At 42.3% G+C, this 17,426-nt stretch overlaps 1 protein-coding gene across 1 annotated transcript in view; it reads left to right on the plus strand.

Moving 5' to 3' along the window:
- The window catches only part of LOC144822490 (laminin subunit beta-4-like), a 500,129-nt gene that overhangs the window by 306,165 nt on the left and 176,538 nt on the right, over nt 1-17,426 (plus strand). The window contains exon 11 of the mRNA XM_078680103.1: nt 14,321-14,430. Coding sequence (XP_078536229.1) covers nt 14,321-14,430 — 110 coding nt within the window. The remainder of the gene's footprint in view (nt 1-14,320; nt 14,431-17,426) is intronic.

Raw genomic sequence — 17,426 nt, forward strand, 5'->3', positions numbered from 1 at the left:
TATTAAGAAAAAATTAACAACCCATTTTGATTTCTATAGAGAACAGAACACACCCAAAAACTTGGGCCAGTTTATCACAAGATGCATTACCTTGCTCTTTTCCTCTACCAAAAAAACCCTAATAAAATACACCAATCTTCCTTTTAATGCATATCCTCAACTGCGGCGCCTCCTTTGTTTTTTGTCAAATCAATACAATTTGGGTCAATGTTTGGCAACATGCTTTTTATACATTCCACTGCCAATGTCGTTTTAGCATTCTCAAAAAGACATATAGCTTACTGAGTCCATTGTCTCATCTCTTCCACATCTATGATTTTGTTATTTACACAGGCCTCCTCTGCCATTTGAAACATTTTGGTTAATGACCCCATCACATCCAGGACTCTATCCTCACAGGCCTTTGTCTAATTCTTTACATGCATCATGTCCACCTTTCCCTATAAAAGCCAATATCTTGCCATCCAACTCAGATGTTGCTAGTGTTTATCTAGAGTACACTGATTTTAACATTATTTTTTAGGGACTTCTGCACAACCAGTATTGAACATATTTGGCTTCATGATTTGCTAGAGGATCAACATGCTGTTTCCCCGTGGGTCTATCGAAACATCACTATATTTTTCCTTACATTTTCCAATCCATACTCCCTTATCCATGACTTTTCATCGACTGATCATCCGAGTCTAATTCCATAGAGCAACTGAGTTCAACATCAGCAGTACCTGAAGCTTTATCACATCTCATAACTGTATATTTTCTGCACTTACTTTCTGATTTCTTAGATTTCTCAGGGCCCTTTACCTATCTATCTTGAGTGCCCCGAGCACTGTTGTTGTTTACACATCCACAGAAATCATGTTATGTCTCAGCAGATCTCCTGCCCTGATTTAGAGTTTGTGAGACACTGTCTTCCGTTGCAGAGGTGATGGAGGACCTAGCTCCAAAACCCTTGGTTTGCCCGCTTCATTTGGAGATGGGTGGTCATTAACTTTTCCATCTGTGCAGCCCTATTCACTCTTTCAATGGAAAATGTCCTCCGAGGTCCTGCAGTCCTATGAAGTTGGGGCCGTCGGAGGAAGGCCATTACACCGCCCACCCTTTTAAGGTGGATAATGTAATGTCTATTTTTGCTGTCCCTCCCCACCAGGAAAGATGGGGAGGGACAGAAAAAAAGAATTACCCCCACACCCTGGAAGTGAATTCACAGATTGTGGGGGTCCTTAGTGTTTTTGTTTTTCTAAAAAAAAAAAATTTTAATCCTGCTTTGGGAGTTTGTTGTTGAAAAACATAAAATGTTAAAAGTATGGTGAACATCCATCAAAACCAATAACGGCTGTACTCTTAACATTTTCGATATTAAGAAGAACTGCTGCAAAGGAGGTTCCTTTCAATGTGTAGAGAATATTGACGAGCTGTTGATCATCTTTACATCTGTAGGATTCCAGTCCAAAAGGATGGTGGAGGTAATGTCCCAATTTTAGCACACTGTAGGTACCCAGTTGTAAAGATGGCCTCTGTGTGTACATGGTCAGTGCATCAGTACAGCAAGCCAGAAAGTCCTATTGTACACGTGCATCATGTTATCTCCAACCGAAGAGTACGCAAATGCTCTTCCTCAAAAGCATAAGGATCACAGTGTGAAATCAGGTTTCTCTGACAAATCCCCAGACACACCCTTCTTTACAATAGGAAATTACAAGCTTATTTCAAAAAGGTACAAAGTTATGAAACCCAGTTACATTGAAATTCTAAGGCCATTACATACCTTAAAAAATCATAAAGGATTCTCTTTTGTATTCTCAGTACATTTTTAATTCAAACATGAAATAAAACCAAACAAACAAACATACTCCCACTCAACAAAAAATCAATGGTCTTCCGACCCAAAATCAAGAATGGGACTGGATCGCAAGAACAATTAACTCCAGACAGTCCAGCCAATGACAATCTGCAGAGCGAATCGGTACCCCCTCAAACGCAAATCGGTCGCTTAAATTGTGTTCTTGGAACATAAGCGGACTAGGAGCAAAAATTACCAACAACGAACTATTGCTATATTTTCAGCAGTATGACTTAATACTGCTACAAGAAACCTGGTCAGCAGAACCGCTCCATCTTCAGGGCTTTAAAACATTCCACCTCCCAGCCCGGAGAACCTCAAAATTCGGTCGTGAAAAAGGTGGCTTAACGATATACACCTCGATACAAACAATAAACCACGCAAAAGAACTGCTAAATAAAAATACTTCGGGAACTGAAAACGGGATTACTGCAGTCCAGCTGGAAATATCGACACCGGGATCCAACAGGCAAGAACTAATCCTGGTCAATACCTATCTGCACCCAAAGGGGAAAAAAAATGGCGCTACTGCCCTGGTGACAGAACTGAACAAACTAATAACGGAAGTGGACAATCCGAACCTTATTGTGTGAGGAGACTTTAATATGTTCCTTTCTAAATCATCAGGGAAGAATTATCCAATGGAAGATTATTTGCATGTCAGGGGGATCCCACCTTTGAAAGTGTGCCCTTGGGGCAAACCAACAAATTTATCAAAAAGCTTAATAGAAGACCTAACTAACTTGGGTCTGATTTCGGCAAATGGGTGATCAACGGGGGACCGTCCCCAAGCAGCAACCTTCCATAACTCGATCACATCATCGGCGATCGACTACACCTTCTTGTCTTTCTCATTGTTCGTATTAGTACAAGACTTTAAAATCGGAATATCTGACTGCAGCAACCACCTCCCGCAAGAACTGACACCGAGGGCACAAGGGACAGCGCTAACATTTCTAGCAAATGGCCCAAAGCTAACGACCTCAGCAAAATGCAATAGAATTAAGTGCAATACTAGCGACCCAGATCGATTAATGCAAGAAGCAAAGATGTGCTGGGAAAGTGCTGCTGCGCTGAATGATAACAAAATACTTGCCTGGGAGTCCTTCCTGAAATCCTTTGGCCTAAAGAACACTAAGCTCAATTTCGTTAAAGAAATCGACGTATGGACATGCCCAAAAAAAAATATCGCCCTGCCCGATAAGCAACCCAAAAAATTACCCTCAATCCTCTTTAACGCCCAATTTAAGGGCAATAAAAACAGCCATTAACAGAACACTTCGCGAGCTGCGGAAAGGTGGGAGTGACAACGACTCAGTGTCTAAATTGAGATCACTAAAGTGCAAAAAGAATAAAATCCTGTGGTGAATCAAACAAGAAGCCGCAGAAAAAACTTGGGCAAAACTACTCTATGATTCAAAAAACAATAACAGAGCAAGATTTTGGAAAACTGTTAATAAAATAGATAATCCGAATGCCCCTGGAGTGAACTCCCACATCACAGAGGTAACCTGGGTAAATTACCTGTTCAAACACTTTAATGATGAAGTGCCAAGCAAGGGCCATCGAAATCCAGAGCTCTGTAAGCCGATCGCGACGGCTCTAAAGCCTCCAGCTGAGGACACCAACTTCCCAGGTTCGATTGAGCAGTTGAAGGGACGAATTGCGAAAGGACGGAAGGAGGGAGCCCCAGGCCCAAATGGAATCCCTCCCATTATCTATAAACAAGATCCAACCTATTGGGCTGAACAACTGCTCCCGCTTTTTGTAGAAACCTGGAAGGCCGAACAATTTCCATCCTCCTGGAGGGGTTCAATAATAGCTCCAATCTATAAACAAGCATTTACAATGCAACGGTTTCGCCTTTGGAAAAGTTTGAGCTATCGGCATTGTGAATTACAAACTTTTTATTTATGTGTTGGTTTTGAAAACAGATAAATAAATGGCATTGTCATTTACAATGGCAATAGCTTAATCTCTCGCAAATGCGATTTGTATTGCATTTTCAATGCAATAGGTCACGTATTTAAGCAAGTTTATGCTATTGACATTGCAAATAATTCGTTTTATTTATGTTTCAAAAACCAAAACATAAATAAAAGGTCTCACACTGCTGTCTCTCTCACACTGCTGACTCTGCCTTGAACACACCCACTGCTGTCTCTCTCACACACACTGCTGTCTTTCTTACAGACACTGCTGTCTCTCATACACAATGTCTCTCACACTGAAGGTGTGGGTTGTTTCCAGCTCATCCCGGCTCCCCAGGTTTAAAAAAAAAAATCTGATACGATATAAAGGGCTTTAATGCTTTTGGGTCAAGTTCCCGATATAAAAAAAAATGAACAAAAAAAAAAGTTGCATTACCACCTAAACAGAAAACTCGCTACTACTAATATATGAGGAGGACACTACCAATTCTAGTAAACAAAAAAAACACCAACGCTCCAATTTAAACTGAAAATACACACCCCCCCCTTGCATGCAAATAGAAAACATACACGCTAATACAGCACACTTCCACTTATACGTAAACAGAGCACACACTACAGCTTGTATTTAACCAGAACACACACCACTTGATTGTGAACAGAAAACACACAACCACCAGAATGTAAAACAGAAAACACACAACCACCAGAATGTAAAACAGAAAACACACAACCACCAGAACGTAAACAAAATAAATACTGCCAATTGCGGCTAAACAGAAAACCCTACCATTTGACTGTGAACAGAAAACACTACCACTTGCACGTAAATAGAGGAAACACTACCACTGGCAACAAAATACAGAAAACACTACAACTCGCTTGATTGCCAACAGCAATCCTGAGGGCCCCGGGATTAAACACGTGCCAAGTGAGTGCTGGGTGAGTGACTGAGCGCAAAGATGGAAAAGTGAGGGGATAGATGGGCTGCTGGACTAGTGGGTGAGAGCATGAATGGATGAACAAGGTCTAATAAGTACAACTCTCTGGGGTCTACCTTGTCCAGCTTTCTGGCGGTGATATTGCTATAGGGAGCACAACGAGAACCTGTGCAAAAGTACAGTCACCCAAGAACAAAGGGTACAACAGTCTCCTGAGGCAGATGTATATGAAACTAGATCCCCCAACAATAGTACCCATCAGCAGGGACACAAGGGACTAGGAACCACACATTTTCAAGGGGCAATTAGAAGTTGTGGGTATTGGTGTATATTTAAAAAGAAAAATATCATAGTCTGCAGGCCTTCAGCATAGCCAATTTAGTAATTCTAGAAGTACTAATGTTGTAATCAATCTCCAAAAGTGCCACTTGGTTGTAGCATGCAAGTACATTTTGGTTGTCACCAGAATCTCTATTAAACTTCACAAATTGCTTGTAATCAAGTGGTTGCCAAAGAGGACAACCTTTTTTCTTCTAATGAAAATTGATGCAAAAAACTCTAAAACCCCTAGGAGAGGCAACAAAGCAGCTCCAATGGGGTGAAAAAATAAACAAGAGAAAGGGCTGTGATGTGTTCTGTACTCTAGTGATGATGTAACCACTGTATCAGCAATAAAATGCTGACAATGAATGGGGAGACGGATTCCAGTTGGAGATATCACGAAGAGCGGACCTTTGAGCAGCTTCTGGTGTGGATGAGGTCTCAGTTTTTTGCGAACCTAATAAAAAGGGTTTTGGACTTTTGCTGCTGTTGTAAAAGACTCAGTTGGATCCTAACAGATTGCTTTAAACCCTATCACCAATGTCGAATACAACTGCACAAAAGCAATTCTGGCTGCAGAGATGCCACACACTAGCAAGAAAAACATACACCTTAGTACCCACAGCATCAACCTACAGAAATCATGCCCTGGTGTGTCAAAAAAATTCAAACCCGGGGCAGAGAGGAAACTACAAACAAAGAGCCAGAAAACGTCACTTGCTGGTTTTAACGCTATATTAAACTATGTAATTATGTTTTACTAAATTTCATGGAAGTTAATAAAACTAAATTACTATTAGTCAAGCAAGATACGGCAAACCACTTTTTTTTGCTATTTTAACACCAAGTCATACCGCCTACATAACTGCTATGCAACATACCAAAAGCAAAAGAGTGGCCAGGAAAGAAAATGTCTCTGCGATACATTTTTGGGTCACAATTGTCTCCTGTATGTGAAAATGACGCAAAATGGCATAATGCAAAATTGAGAAGTTTTGCCTATTTCGCGTAATGCAAAATTCAGGAATTTCGCCATAGGGATTTCAATTTTGCCCAGGCTTAGCTTTTTACACCCTTGTTAAATTCTTAACTCCCATACAAACTTTTAAGTTTATGGGACTTGCCAAGCATTGCCAATGTCAATCATTTTGATTCCTCTATACTGAGAAGGTTTTCAGTAAGCTTAACTAACATGCAAAATAAGGGCAGCACGAACAGGTAAAAGGCAGGTGGTGATAGCAGCAGCTCAAGATTGTACAGAAATAGTTTATAAAAAGCCGAATGCGTACAATTTGGGCTGCACAGGAATGGCAGGCAGAAGTGCACACTTATTCAGACACAGAACAGTTACTCAAGTGCGAACTCCCTTGCATACAAAGCATAATAAATGCCTATGATGTGGAACTGCCGGCATCCACAGAGAGAGGGAAAAGAGAAAGGAAATAAGGAAAAGAGAGTGGAGGGTAGGAAAATAAAGCAAAGAATGAATAGAAACAGTAAGTAATGACGTGATTTAAAAAGAGACTGAAGTAGCATTGTCAGTGCAATATCTTGGTCAATGAGAATCCACACATGCACACGCACACACACACAAACACACACCCATGCACACATGCACACACACACCCACACCCACACGCACATGCACGCACACACACACACGCACGCATGCACACACACACTTTCTCTAAAATACATTTAAAGTGGTTTCTCACAAATTTTCTACTTTAAGTTGACATTTGAAAGTGAAAAATACCCCCTTTTGCTGATTTTGTCCTATTTAACTGGCCTTAACAAAGATATGCTGGCTACTCAGCTAAAATGTGCATAAGAAACCACAGTAAGTTCGTCAATCGATGGCGGCCGTGATGTCAGCCGTGTAAGCTGGTGTTTGACTCCTCTGGTCCGTGACTATCCTCCTAGCTCAATTTCAATATTCCTTTCCCTGAGCACTTTAAAGGATAATATGTGTGCCAAAAGAACATGCTAATAGAGTTTTCTGTACTTTATGGCGCTTATCTGCCGATTGAACTACGTGAGATTGGGACTCACCGTTAAGCTGCTCTGGGTGTGGCGGGCGGCTCCTCGCTTCTATCTCCGCACACCTGGGTCGACACCCACACAACTCCACAACTCCACAGACCCGAGGAAGTGATTCCTGTTGCGAGCAAGGCACCTCGCTCGACAACATGCCTCCGAAGCCCCAAACAAAGGCGGCTGGTGCAGCGTTGAAAGCCCGCGCCTCGGCTCGGGTGAACACAGAAGCTGAGCCTAAGGCGGCTGCCCCTGCAGATGCGAGTGCGAAGGGACGTCCGGCAGCTCCCACGAAGTCTCTCTCTCCAAACATGATTCCGGCGGCAGCTATGGGAAAACAAGCACCTACGAAGACACAGGGGGCGGGGGAGGACACGGACGGCGGGAGGAGGGCGGGAGAGGACACGAACGGCAGGAGGGGGGCGGGAGAGGACACGAACGGCGGGAGGGGGGCTGGAGAGGACACGAACGGCGGGAGGGGGGCGGGAGAGGACACGGACGGCGGGAGGGGGCGGGAGAGGACACGGACGGCGGGAAACATGCACAGGACAGCGAGGGAGGGGCGGGGAGGCACACGGAGGGGGCGGGAATGGACAGCGCATCTGAATTCACTTTCAGTGAAAGGGGAGGGAACGGGAAAAAACTTAACTCCGCCCTGGGAAAAAATCTCGGGGACGCCCCCGAATCTGGTCCGGCCTTGACGGACAGATCCGGCACTCAATGGCTAGCCTCCATTTATGGAGCTAGCCAATGAGAGCCGGGGGACGTTCCCGAAGTGCTTAGTGTCGACATAGGATTTCACCTGCGCTGAAAAGCTGCGCAGAGCGCAGCCTTTCGGCAGGCGAAACCCAAAAAGGCAATAAGAACGAGGCTAAGAACTACAGACTCATAGCTCTTATAGATATAGATGCAAAATATTTTTCAGGGCTACTCTTGGAAGAACTAATCTCCTGGGCATCAAATAAAAAATGAATCCCTATCAACCAGACTGGATTCCAAACAAATCTAGGGACTTCGACAAACATTCTAGCCCTCTCCCTGCTGATAGATGCTTCCATCAAACATAAAAAACCATTATATGCGTGCTACATCGACTTCTCAGCCGCTTTTGATAGCATTGACAGAGGGAAATTGTGGTTAAAACTCTGAAATTGGGAGGTGGATTCCAAACTGCTCAACTTATTGATCTTACTGCATTCAGACACCTGGATCCAAATAAAACTGGGGGCCGGCAACTGTTTATCAAAAGAAATTCCGACCACAAAAGGGTTGAAACAGGGGTGCGTTCTCGCACCGACCCTGTTCAACCTTTTCATGTCTGACCTTTCTAAAGATCTGGACAATTGCAACCACCATGCCCCAAAGCTAGGGGGTCTTACATTGTCGAATTTATTATATGCAGACGATCTGATATTAATCAGCCACACCCCAGTAGGCCTGCAACATCTTATTAATACAACAAATCCTTTTTCTGCAAAAAACGGCCTGACCATAAATACGGAAAAATCGAAGGTGATGGTTTTTAATCAAAAAGCAAAAAAGCAAACATTTCAATGGTCTCCACATGACCTTAAAATGGAAACAGTTAAAGAATACAAATATCTGGGGATAATTTTTGATTCCAACGGCTCATTCCAGCGACATGTAACAACAATAAAAAACAGAGGGATTTCACTGTCCATCGCTTTAAAAAATATCAAGAACAAAATAGCCGGCCCAAACTTAATCCCCTTGCTGGACATATTTCGCGCAAAACTAACTGCTACCATCAATAACATATGGCAGCGAATGCTTGAGAGGGAGAGACGAGGACACTTTAGACAATGTAGTCAGCAAAACACTCCGAATACTCTTCTCACTCCCTCCGTACACCTCCCCAGCTCAGCTAAGGCTGGAGTTCGGTTTACAGAAGCAGCAAATTGCACGTAAGGGCGCATATGCAAAATGCTGGCATAAAGTAAAGAACGCTGCAACCGACTCCCTGAACGCCCACCTTTGGAAAGAGATGGAGACAAACAAGGGATCCCCGCAACGGTCTACCTCTAAGCAGCTATAAAATCCCTTGCACTAAAAGACCTTTGGGACTCCAGCTGTTCACATAAGTGCTTCAAGCGCCTGGTTAACAAGTCTGTGAAAATTCTTTCCATGGAAGAAGACAAAGCAGCACTAACCAGGAGATCACACGGGTGGTTCGTGATCCAAGGCTACACTAGCGCCTTACCTCAGCCATACCTCAGCACCTGCTTTTCAAGGAGGGTGAAGGAAGATTTTCTGCAGCTGAGGATGCGGGTAATTCCGTCAAAAGTACATCTCCCCCCATGGAAACGCCTGGAATTTATTTCCAACTGTAGGCTTTGCGACAACCCAAGTAGGACTTTTGCACTTGTTATGTAGCTGTAAAGCTCTAGATAGTGCCCGAAGGGGCCAACTAACACAGCTCTGGAATCAAAGTGGTGTGCGAACTCGCAGACAAGCCCTGCTGATCTGCTTCAAGGGAGAAGATATCCAATTAGCCTGCAGACTAGTGCGCTTCATGAAAACAGTTAACACGATCCAAAATCCAGAGGCCAGCGATTGAACTTGACTCAAAAAGACCCACTTTTGCACCTTAAGAAAACTCTCTTTTGACTAACAAAAAATCAGCAAATGTTGAAAGGCTTTTTTTTTTATACAAATGCAATGTACTGCATTAGTTTGCACGGACTTTTCATCCTTACTTTTAACTCTTTTTTTACTGTTTTTAACTGTTTTTTGTAAAACTCTTGATCATGTATCTTGTCCAGTTTTTTTTTCATCCCCACGCACCACTGTTATTATACTCGGCATTTGACAGATTCTGACAATGCACTTCCATCCTGACTTGCAAGATTATTCCAGAACTGGGACATTCTGGTGTTCTCACAAGATAACTGTAGCCTGAATTGAAATGCTCACAATTACTTTAGTACTAAGACTCTCATAGCAGCCTTAAAACTGCATTTCACTCAATGCATTCTGCCACCAATGGGATGGAAGACCACCCAGTACCCTTCACTCACTTTTTGATCCATCCATGCACTCACCCATCCATCCTTGTATATGGTTCTTTAAATACTCCTCCATACAGATGATTTACTCATCCTAATATTAATTTGCTCACCCATTCATCATGTCACTCTCCCATTCACGCATCCATTCATGCACTGTCACTCACCCTTGAGTGCATCCACATGCTTACTCCATCCATTCATCCAGCCTTTGACTCACTTTCACATTCACCAACTCGGCAATCAACATTGATAAAGCACTTTCATTTACTGAAAGACAGAATTATTGGCTTGGTCAACGCATATCATATTTGTTGATGTTATAAGTAGAGCCCTGGATATGACTAACCGCATATCATCAGTGTGTGGTATGTGTCTATACGTAAATGAGCTCAGTATATCAAACCCAGAAATGTTAATGTAAGTGGGTGCTGCCAAAGAGGTGCCATTAGAGAAATGTAAGATACCTCCCTCAAAATACAAAGCCATCTTCTGGAGCACAAGAAACATAGCAAAGATTAGTAGTATCAACAGTACACAGATAATTGGTCAAGGATTTCATAACTGATGAGAAGGTCCTATTTGTTACTGATTTAGTACAGAACTTAATTTAATGTCCCATTTTACACATGGGATGTAGTAAAACTTTACCCCATAAACTGTGGTCTATGAGACATCCCCAGACCTTTGTATAGTCATCTTATAATGTATACATGTGGCTCAGTGTCCTATGGGACCAACAGTACAATATTTCAGCCAAATGAAAACATCCATCGTGGGTATTAGAAATAGCCACTCGTGTTTCATCTAAATGGCTTTTTCAAGGCTGTAAAAGATGCACAGTGACCACGATTGACAGATTGAGACAGTGATTTAGTTAAGGGGAGATTTAAAGAGAAGTGAGAAAGAATAAAGTAAAGAGTGAGTATAAGAAAGAAGAAGTAAACCATAACTAAGAAATGTAGGGGCCGATTTATCAAGGTTTCATTCAACACAATGCAGCAAGGCACCTTGCTGTGTTACATGAGAGGGAGAGGACAGGATACAACATATTTAGCATTATATTGCGCATTCTTGTTGTCTTCTAGCTCTGGCGCACAATGTGCTGTCTTAAGCCATGGTTCAAGGGAGCCTGTGTGTAGACAGGATTGTTTTTGTGCAGGAAGTGGGTCCTTCCTGCATAAAAACAATCCTTAGATGCTCTTTTCTCTTTCTAGGTCTGCTGTAGAATGCAGGACACTTAGAGGAGGGAAAAAGGAGGAGAAATAAAGATATTTCTCCATGTTCCGCCTCCCTATGGAACGTGTAGCATTTTGACGTATTCCCAGGTTTACCAGCCTTGGTAAGTCTGGGAATGTTCCAAAATCGACAATTGGATGCGTGTAAACACCCATGCTCTACCAATTTAATACCTCTCAGGGCAACCTGCATCAGTTTTTGCTATTTTGCCTTGTGAATGATGGCATTTCCTGATCATGTGTGTACATCCGTCTGAAAATGTGTGTGCTTCAGTATCAGGGCTGGTTGACTAGTGCTTTCATTTTGAATTTCCTCCTTTTATAATCTTCTTTCCATTTCTTTTATTCTCCTCCTTTTATTTTAAGTTTTCTTAATAGGATACTACAGCTCTCAAGGCAGTTCTAATAGTCTCTTGTTTGATGCTCATTTCATCTGCCGTGTGCCACCATCCTCATGGCTATTTCCTTTAACCCAGGAAATTATTATGGAATGCTGTTGACCTTAGTCTCTCGTTGTTTGAGGATTCCAAGATGGACAAATCTTTTGTTCTATATGTGGCGGCCATGCTTGAACATTAAAACAATAGACTATTTACGATAATTTTGCAAGGTGGACACCAGCTGTTATGTTTAGTTTTGTTATTGCAGATATATGCCCGCTGTGTTCTTTTAACTTATCTTGCATGTGTTGTATAGTCTCTGTGCGTTTTATTGTGGTTGTGTCAGAGGGGGAATGAAAGAATGAGTCGGATAATTGATCAGTGGTACATGACTGCAAAGAAGAGCAACATAGTGCTTGTATGATGACTTATTGCATGTCAACATTCATCAGTGACACAAAAGGCCATTTCATTTATGGCCACATCGATTGGTATTGACATTGGGATTCGCCGGGAACACCCGAATGCCTTAGGGATCCATTATCGATTCCTCTTAGAATAGCGGGCATTGGACAGTGGCAGGATCTCCTTGTAGAGTCAAGATTATTGGAGTGGGACTCATTATCCAGGTTAACAAATGGAACCCTTACTAGATTCAAATTTTATCAGTTATCTAGCTGGTGTAGTACTATAACTTGGGATCTTACAACTAATCCCAAATTTGATCTAGTAAAGAAAAAAGGGAGCTGGAAAAAGGAAGTTTCCTTTTGGTACGAGGCACTAAATGTGAAAGATCAAGTCACGGAACTTGAAGTTAATAAATTATGGGAGAAGTAGCAGCTTTACAACATGGTGAATTACAAGGTCTCTGGGGAGATTCTTTCAAATTGTTGCATACGGTTGTTAAATCCACCCCCTTAAAACTAAATCACTTGTTCACACTATATAGAGCGTATTTTTCACCCAAGAAGTTGTCTAAGCTTACGAATTCTGAATATTGTTGTTTACATTGTAAGCTCTCCAAGGCAGACGATATACATATGTTTGTTGAGTGCCCTAAACGATCTCTTTTTTGGTCCAAAATAGAAGAATTTATAACAGAAGTGTGGAATATACGGTTTAAAATCACTCCGATGACCATGTTTTTTGGATTAGAGTTTGGGTCTCAGCTTAATGAGATAAGGACTAAATTTATATTTTATGTAATGATTATAGCTAGACGAGAAATATGTAAACTTTGGAAGTCGGAGATTTTTCCTACCTTTGCAGATTTTTTAAGCTACATTATATATATTAGCGAAGCTGATATTGCATGTGATAACTCTAGCCTTGATAAAATTTGGGCGGCCTTGGTGGCTTGGCGGAACCGATGAGATATATTCCTGTGTTTTCACCTGGGTCCTGTGGGTGCTTGGTATCCTACCCAACCGAGGGCCGTACAGACTATAGGGTATGGAGTGGACCTAGCTCACAGTGGAGGCTGGAGGGGGATCTTACCTCCTCTCCCATTCTGGAGCGAATTTGGTAGATTTGGTCCAGCTGGCCGGAACATCGTAATGGGGAGAGGATGAGATACCCTTTCTAGAATACCCACTTCTGGTATATGAGGAATAAATTTTTTTTTAAAAAAAGGTATTGACATTGCTTGTTTTTCTTTTTTCTCAATCCAGCATGAGCTTGCTGAGCTCCGCCTCAGTTCTTCGTAACTGATGCACAGATAGAGCCCAAATAATCTCAAAATGTCTGACATTTTGAAAAACCACTTGAGAAAACTATAAAAGGATGCAGCATGCAATGGATAATTGTAACAGACGTGAGCATATGTGTCAGGGTAGAATGTGAGGGATTCTATAACTAATGCGCCACGAAGAAAAAGATCAAATTAAGGGTTTGTTCAGCTAAACCCAGTGAGTGCAGTGAAATATCATTGCAGTTTTGTAGAAAATTAAGAGGCCAAATCAAAAATAGCCTCCGCACTAGTGGCAGAGGCCCCGCACTCATGGTGAGCAGTGTGGAGATCCCGCAATGAGTGCAATGCCTGCACTACTAGTGTTTATTCCCCCCCCCCAGGACTGAGGGGGGCTCTACCACGAGTGCAGAGCCCTGAGTGACACATTTATATACTAGGTACCTATTGGGGAGGTATGCAATATATGTTATCACAGAAATAAAATAGACACACCTATTTTTGATAACGTATATAACAATATTGAGAAGTTGTGATGCATTTGGATGAGAAACTCTGCTGTGATATTCTTACAATCAGCAAAACAGGAGCTCTGTAGGATCCACGTGCAATGTCACATGTGCATCTTCAAACCTGTCTGAGCATATTACACTCCTCTCCAGTGGAATAGTTGTAATATAATAAAAAATGAAAAGGAGGGTCATTCGATTCATGTCAAGGCAGGGAAAAGAAACCTGGCTCATGCACACCTTCTTTCAAGGAAAGGTGAAAGTAAACTCACATGAATACATCTTTCTGCTAGTAATTTTATCAATGATACTTTTACAACCTGCTCGTAGTATTTCAACCTTCGGCATAATGTTTACGTTTGAGTTCGTCCCCAATAGAAAGATGTTCCATACCTTTGTTTCTTCTTCAGATTGCAGCTGTAACCCCTGGGGCAGTGTTCCCCTCTCAACGTGTGACCCTGTCACTGGAGAGTGTCTGTGCCAGCGGCTTGCAACAGGACGTTATTGTGACGAATGTCTGGTAAGTATTGCACGCTTCACTCTTAATAAATACGTTTACACGGCACAAACCTATCCAGAGATTCAAGACACAGATGTATAAGGTGTATCAGTATTGTGACTCTACACATGTTCACTAGCATACTCCTTTGTGCACTACAAATACAACAGTCTGTAATGGCACAAGGGCACAAAGGCACGAGTTCTAATTTAATGACAGATATGCCGTTTGGGCAACTATATTAGTTATTCAAACACAGCCACTATTGAGCTTTTCGTTTCAAGACACATTTTGAAGGGTGCATCAAGAATTTTAGGAACTGCAATTATTGCCCACCTTTCGATGCAGAAGTTGTTGTATAATGCACATTAGAACACTGGAGTCCACAGTTCTCAGAAGCATGTCATGCATGTTGGGGTTATTTTACTACGTCTGTTGTTGCAAAAGTCCCCTCTCTCAGTCTTTATATTCCCACTTCTCACCCTTATACTTGTGTTGTCCATCTCCCTTGGCAAATCAATGCCCTATGTAGCCTAATGTTGTGCGTCTGCCTTCCTCAGCTAATGAGACTCGTTGACAGTAAAGAGGCTTGTATTGTCATTGGATAACAATTCAGCAATCTAATAATCTCAAAGTATCCCAATTTGTAGTAATGATAAATACACATTTTACCAAGAATAATGTGCCTACAAGTGTAGGACATCAAGGTTGTATCAAGCTACAAGGAGTTCTCTGACAGTTATCACAACATTTTGATTAGCTTGGTACAGCTTGATATTTTATGGATATTCTTATATTACACATAACAGCATGATTTAAAATTTGCCAGGCAGTGTACTCCGTCACAAACGTACAGAGTACCCTGCCAGCCAAACTCTCAGCGTGCACCTCCTTTACATAGTCGTGGGCCTTAAGTATTCTTTTTCTATATCCCACGTTGGCTCCATCAATGGAATACTCTCCCCAGTTGCACAATGGAGTGAGGGCCATTGCAGGAAGGGCATTGCCTCACTTGCCCTATTTAGGGCGAACTGTGTAATGTATTTTTTTCCTGTCCTTCACCACCAGGAAAAAATCTGGTAGTGAGGGACAGGAAAAAATCAGGAAAGACCACCGTAAAAGACTTAGGTTTCCTGTTTTTAAAAAACAAATTCCTGCTTTCGAAGTTTGTTTTGAAAGGCAAAAAAAGTTACATGTTTGGTGAATGGCTGCTAAAACGGATGCCAGGCGTTCACCAAACTTTTAATACTTTGAAAGAAACTGCAGTGATGACAGTGCTCTAGAATCTACAGTGATCACTGGCCGCCATCACCAATCTAAGGTTAAGGGGCGGTGCGAGGGTAGGGTGGTGGGGTAGGCATAGGGGAATAATAATATATATTTTTTTAAAAGACATACTTGACACTGCCGGCTGCCTCGGCGCTCCTCTCCCACTCTCCTCCTGGCAGTCCATGGGCCACAGCACAGGCTCTCCACCCAATCCAGATGCAGCTCTCATGCTATACCTAGCATGAGAGAACCCCCTTAATTGGCCTGAGCAAGCTGGTATGAAGCTCGCTCAGGCACAGGAGCCTGTGGCATTTCTCCAACCCTGCTGTGCAACACAGCTGGGTTGGAGATAATTAAGTGTGCATGTCTGTTTGGCCAGCCGAAGACAGCCAGCCAAACTGACATGCGCACTTATAAGTGACCACCACTCCTCCTCCCTGCCATTGCCCGGCACCGAACAAGACTCCATGGCTCAGTCAGGCTGCTCAGGCAGGGATAAATAAAATAAAAATAAAATTGTTTTCTTATAATTTTATTTTTAATCTCCTGGAAGTGAGGCGACAATCCTCTTCTGTTACAGAGGAGCCACACCTGACAGACAACATTCAATTACAGGGCAAAAATCACAGCTCCAATATACTCTTGGGTAAATGCAACCAGCTACCCCTGACAACCTTCCTCCACTCCCCAGAGAAGATTCTTTTCAAACTATGCATAGAAACCATGGAGAGACTGCCGGACATTAGGGGCTAGATGTAGGTAATTCCGATTTACCTACTCTTAAATACCGAATTTTACCGATTCGGTATTTAAGAGTAGGTAAATAGGAAGGAGGCAGATGTAGGTAATTTTAAATTCAGAATTACCGAATCTGTAACATTCGGTATTTACCGATTCTGTAAATACAGAATCGGTATTTCCCATTGATTCCTATGGGCTTTGAAGCACATAGGAATCAATGGGAAATACCGATTCTGTATTTACAGAATCGGTAAATACCGAATCCTGCAAGGGTGCAGGGGGTGTCACTTTGACACCCTCTAGCACCCCAAGTACAGGCTTGTGTGACATGTGGCACACATACATGCCCTAGGGGCATGTCTGTGTGTCACATTGCACAGGTGTGCATGCACAGATGTGCATGCACACCTGAATTCGGTATTTTACCACCCAATAGGATTGGGTGGTAAAATACCGACTCTTAAGGGCATGTGGCACTGTAAACTGTGCCACCTACATTTGGAATTACAGAATCGGTATATTTACCGAATCGGTAATTTTACCGAATCAGTAAATATACCGATTCTGTCATTTTCAGCCCCCTACATCTGAAAACCCTAATACCGGTCGGAAACGGCCGAAATCGGGCGTTTCCGTCCGGTATTAGGGCTCCTACATCTGGCCCTAGGTCAGGATTGGGAATTTGAGTGTTCAGATTTTAACTGGAGGTAAAGTTTAGCAACACCAGCCCTTCAGCTGACCTTCAGTGTCAAATGCAACATATATTGGCACCTTCCAATTTCAAATTACCCACGTAGCCCACTTCCAACTTGTTGTTGGGAATCAACAAGCTAGGTATGTATGCGGCTTGCTGATTGTGAAACACACATGTACACACTCCACCAACACAAAAAATCGCATGCTGTACCCTTCTGTCTCTTATAACCTTAAATCTGATATTTACATCATATTTAAATTACATCTGTGTTTAGTATTGCTGATCCGGCACCAATAATACCCTTCGTTTA

This window comes from Lissotriton helveticus, chromosome 1_1 (genome assembly GCF_964261635.1).
Source record: "Lissotriton helveticus chromosome 1_1, aLisHel1.1, whole genome shotgun sequence".
NCBI classification, from domain to species: Eukaryota; Metazoa; Chordata; class Amphibia; order Caudata; family Salamandridae; genus Lissotriton; species Lissotriton helveticus.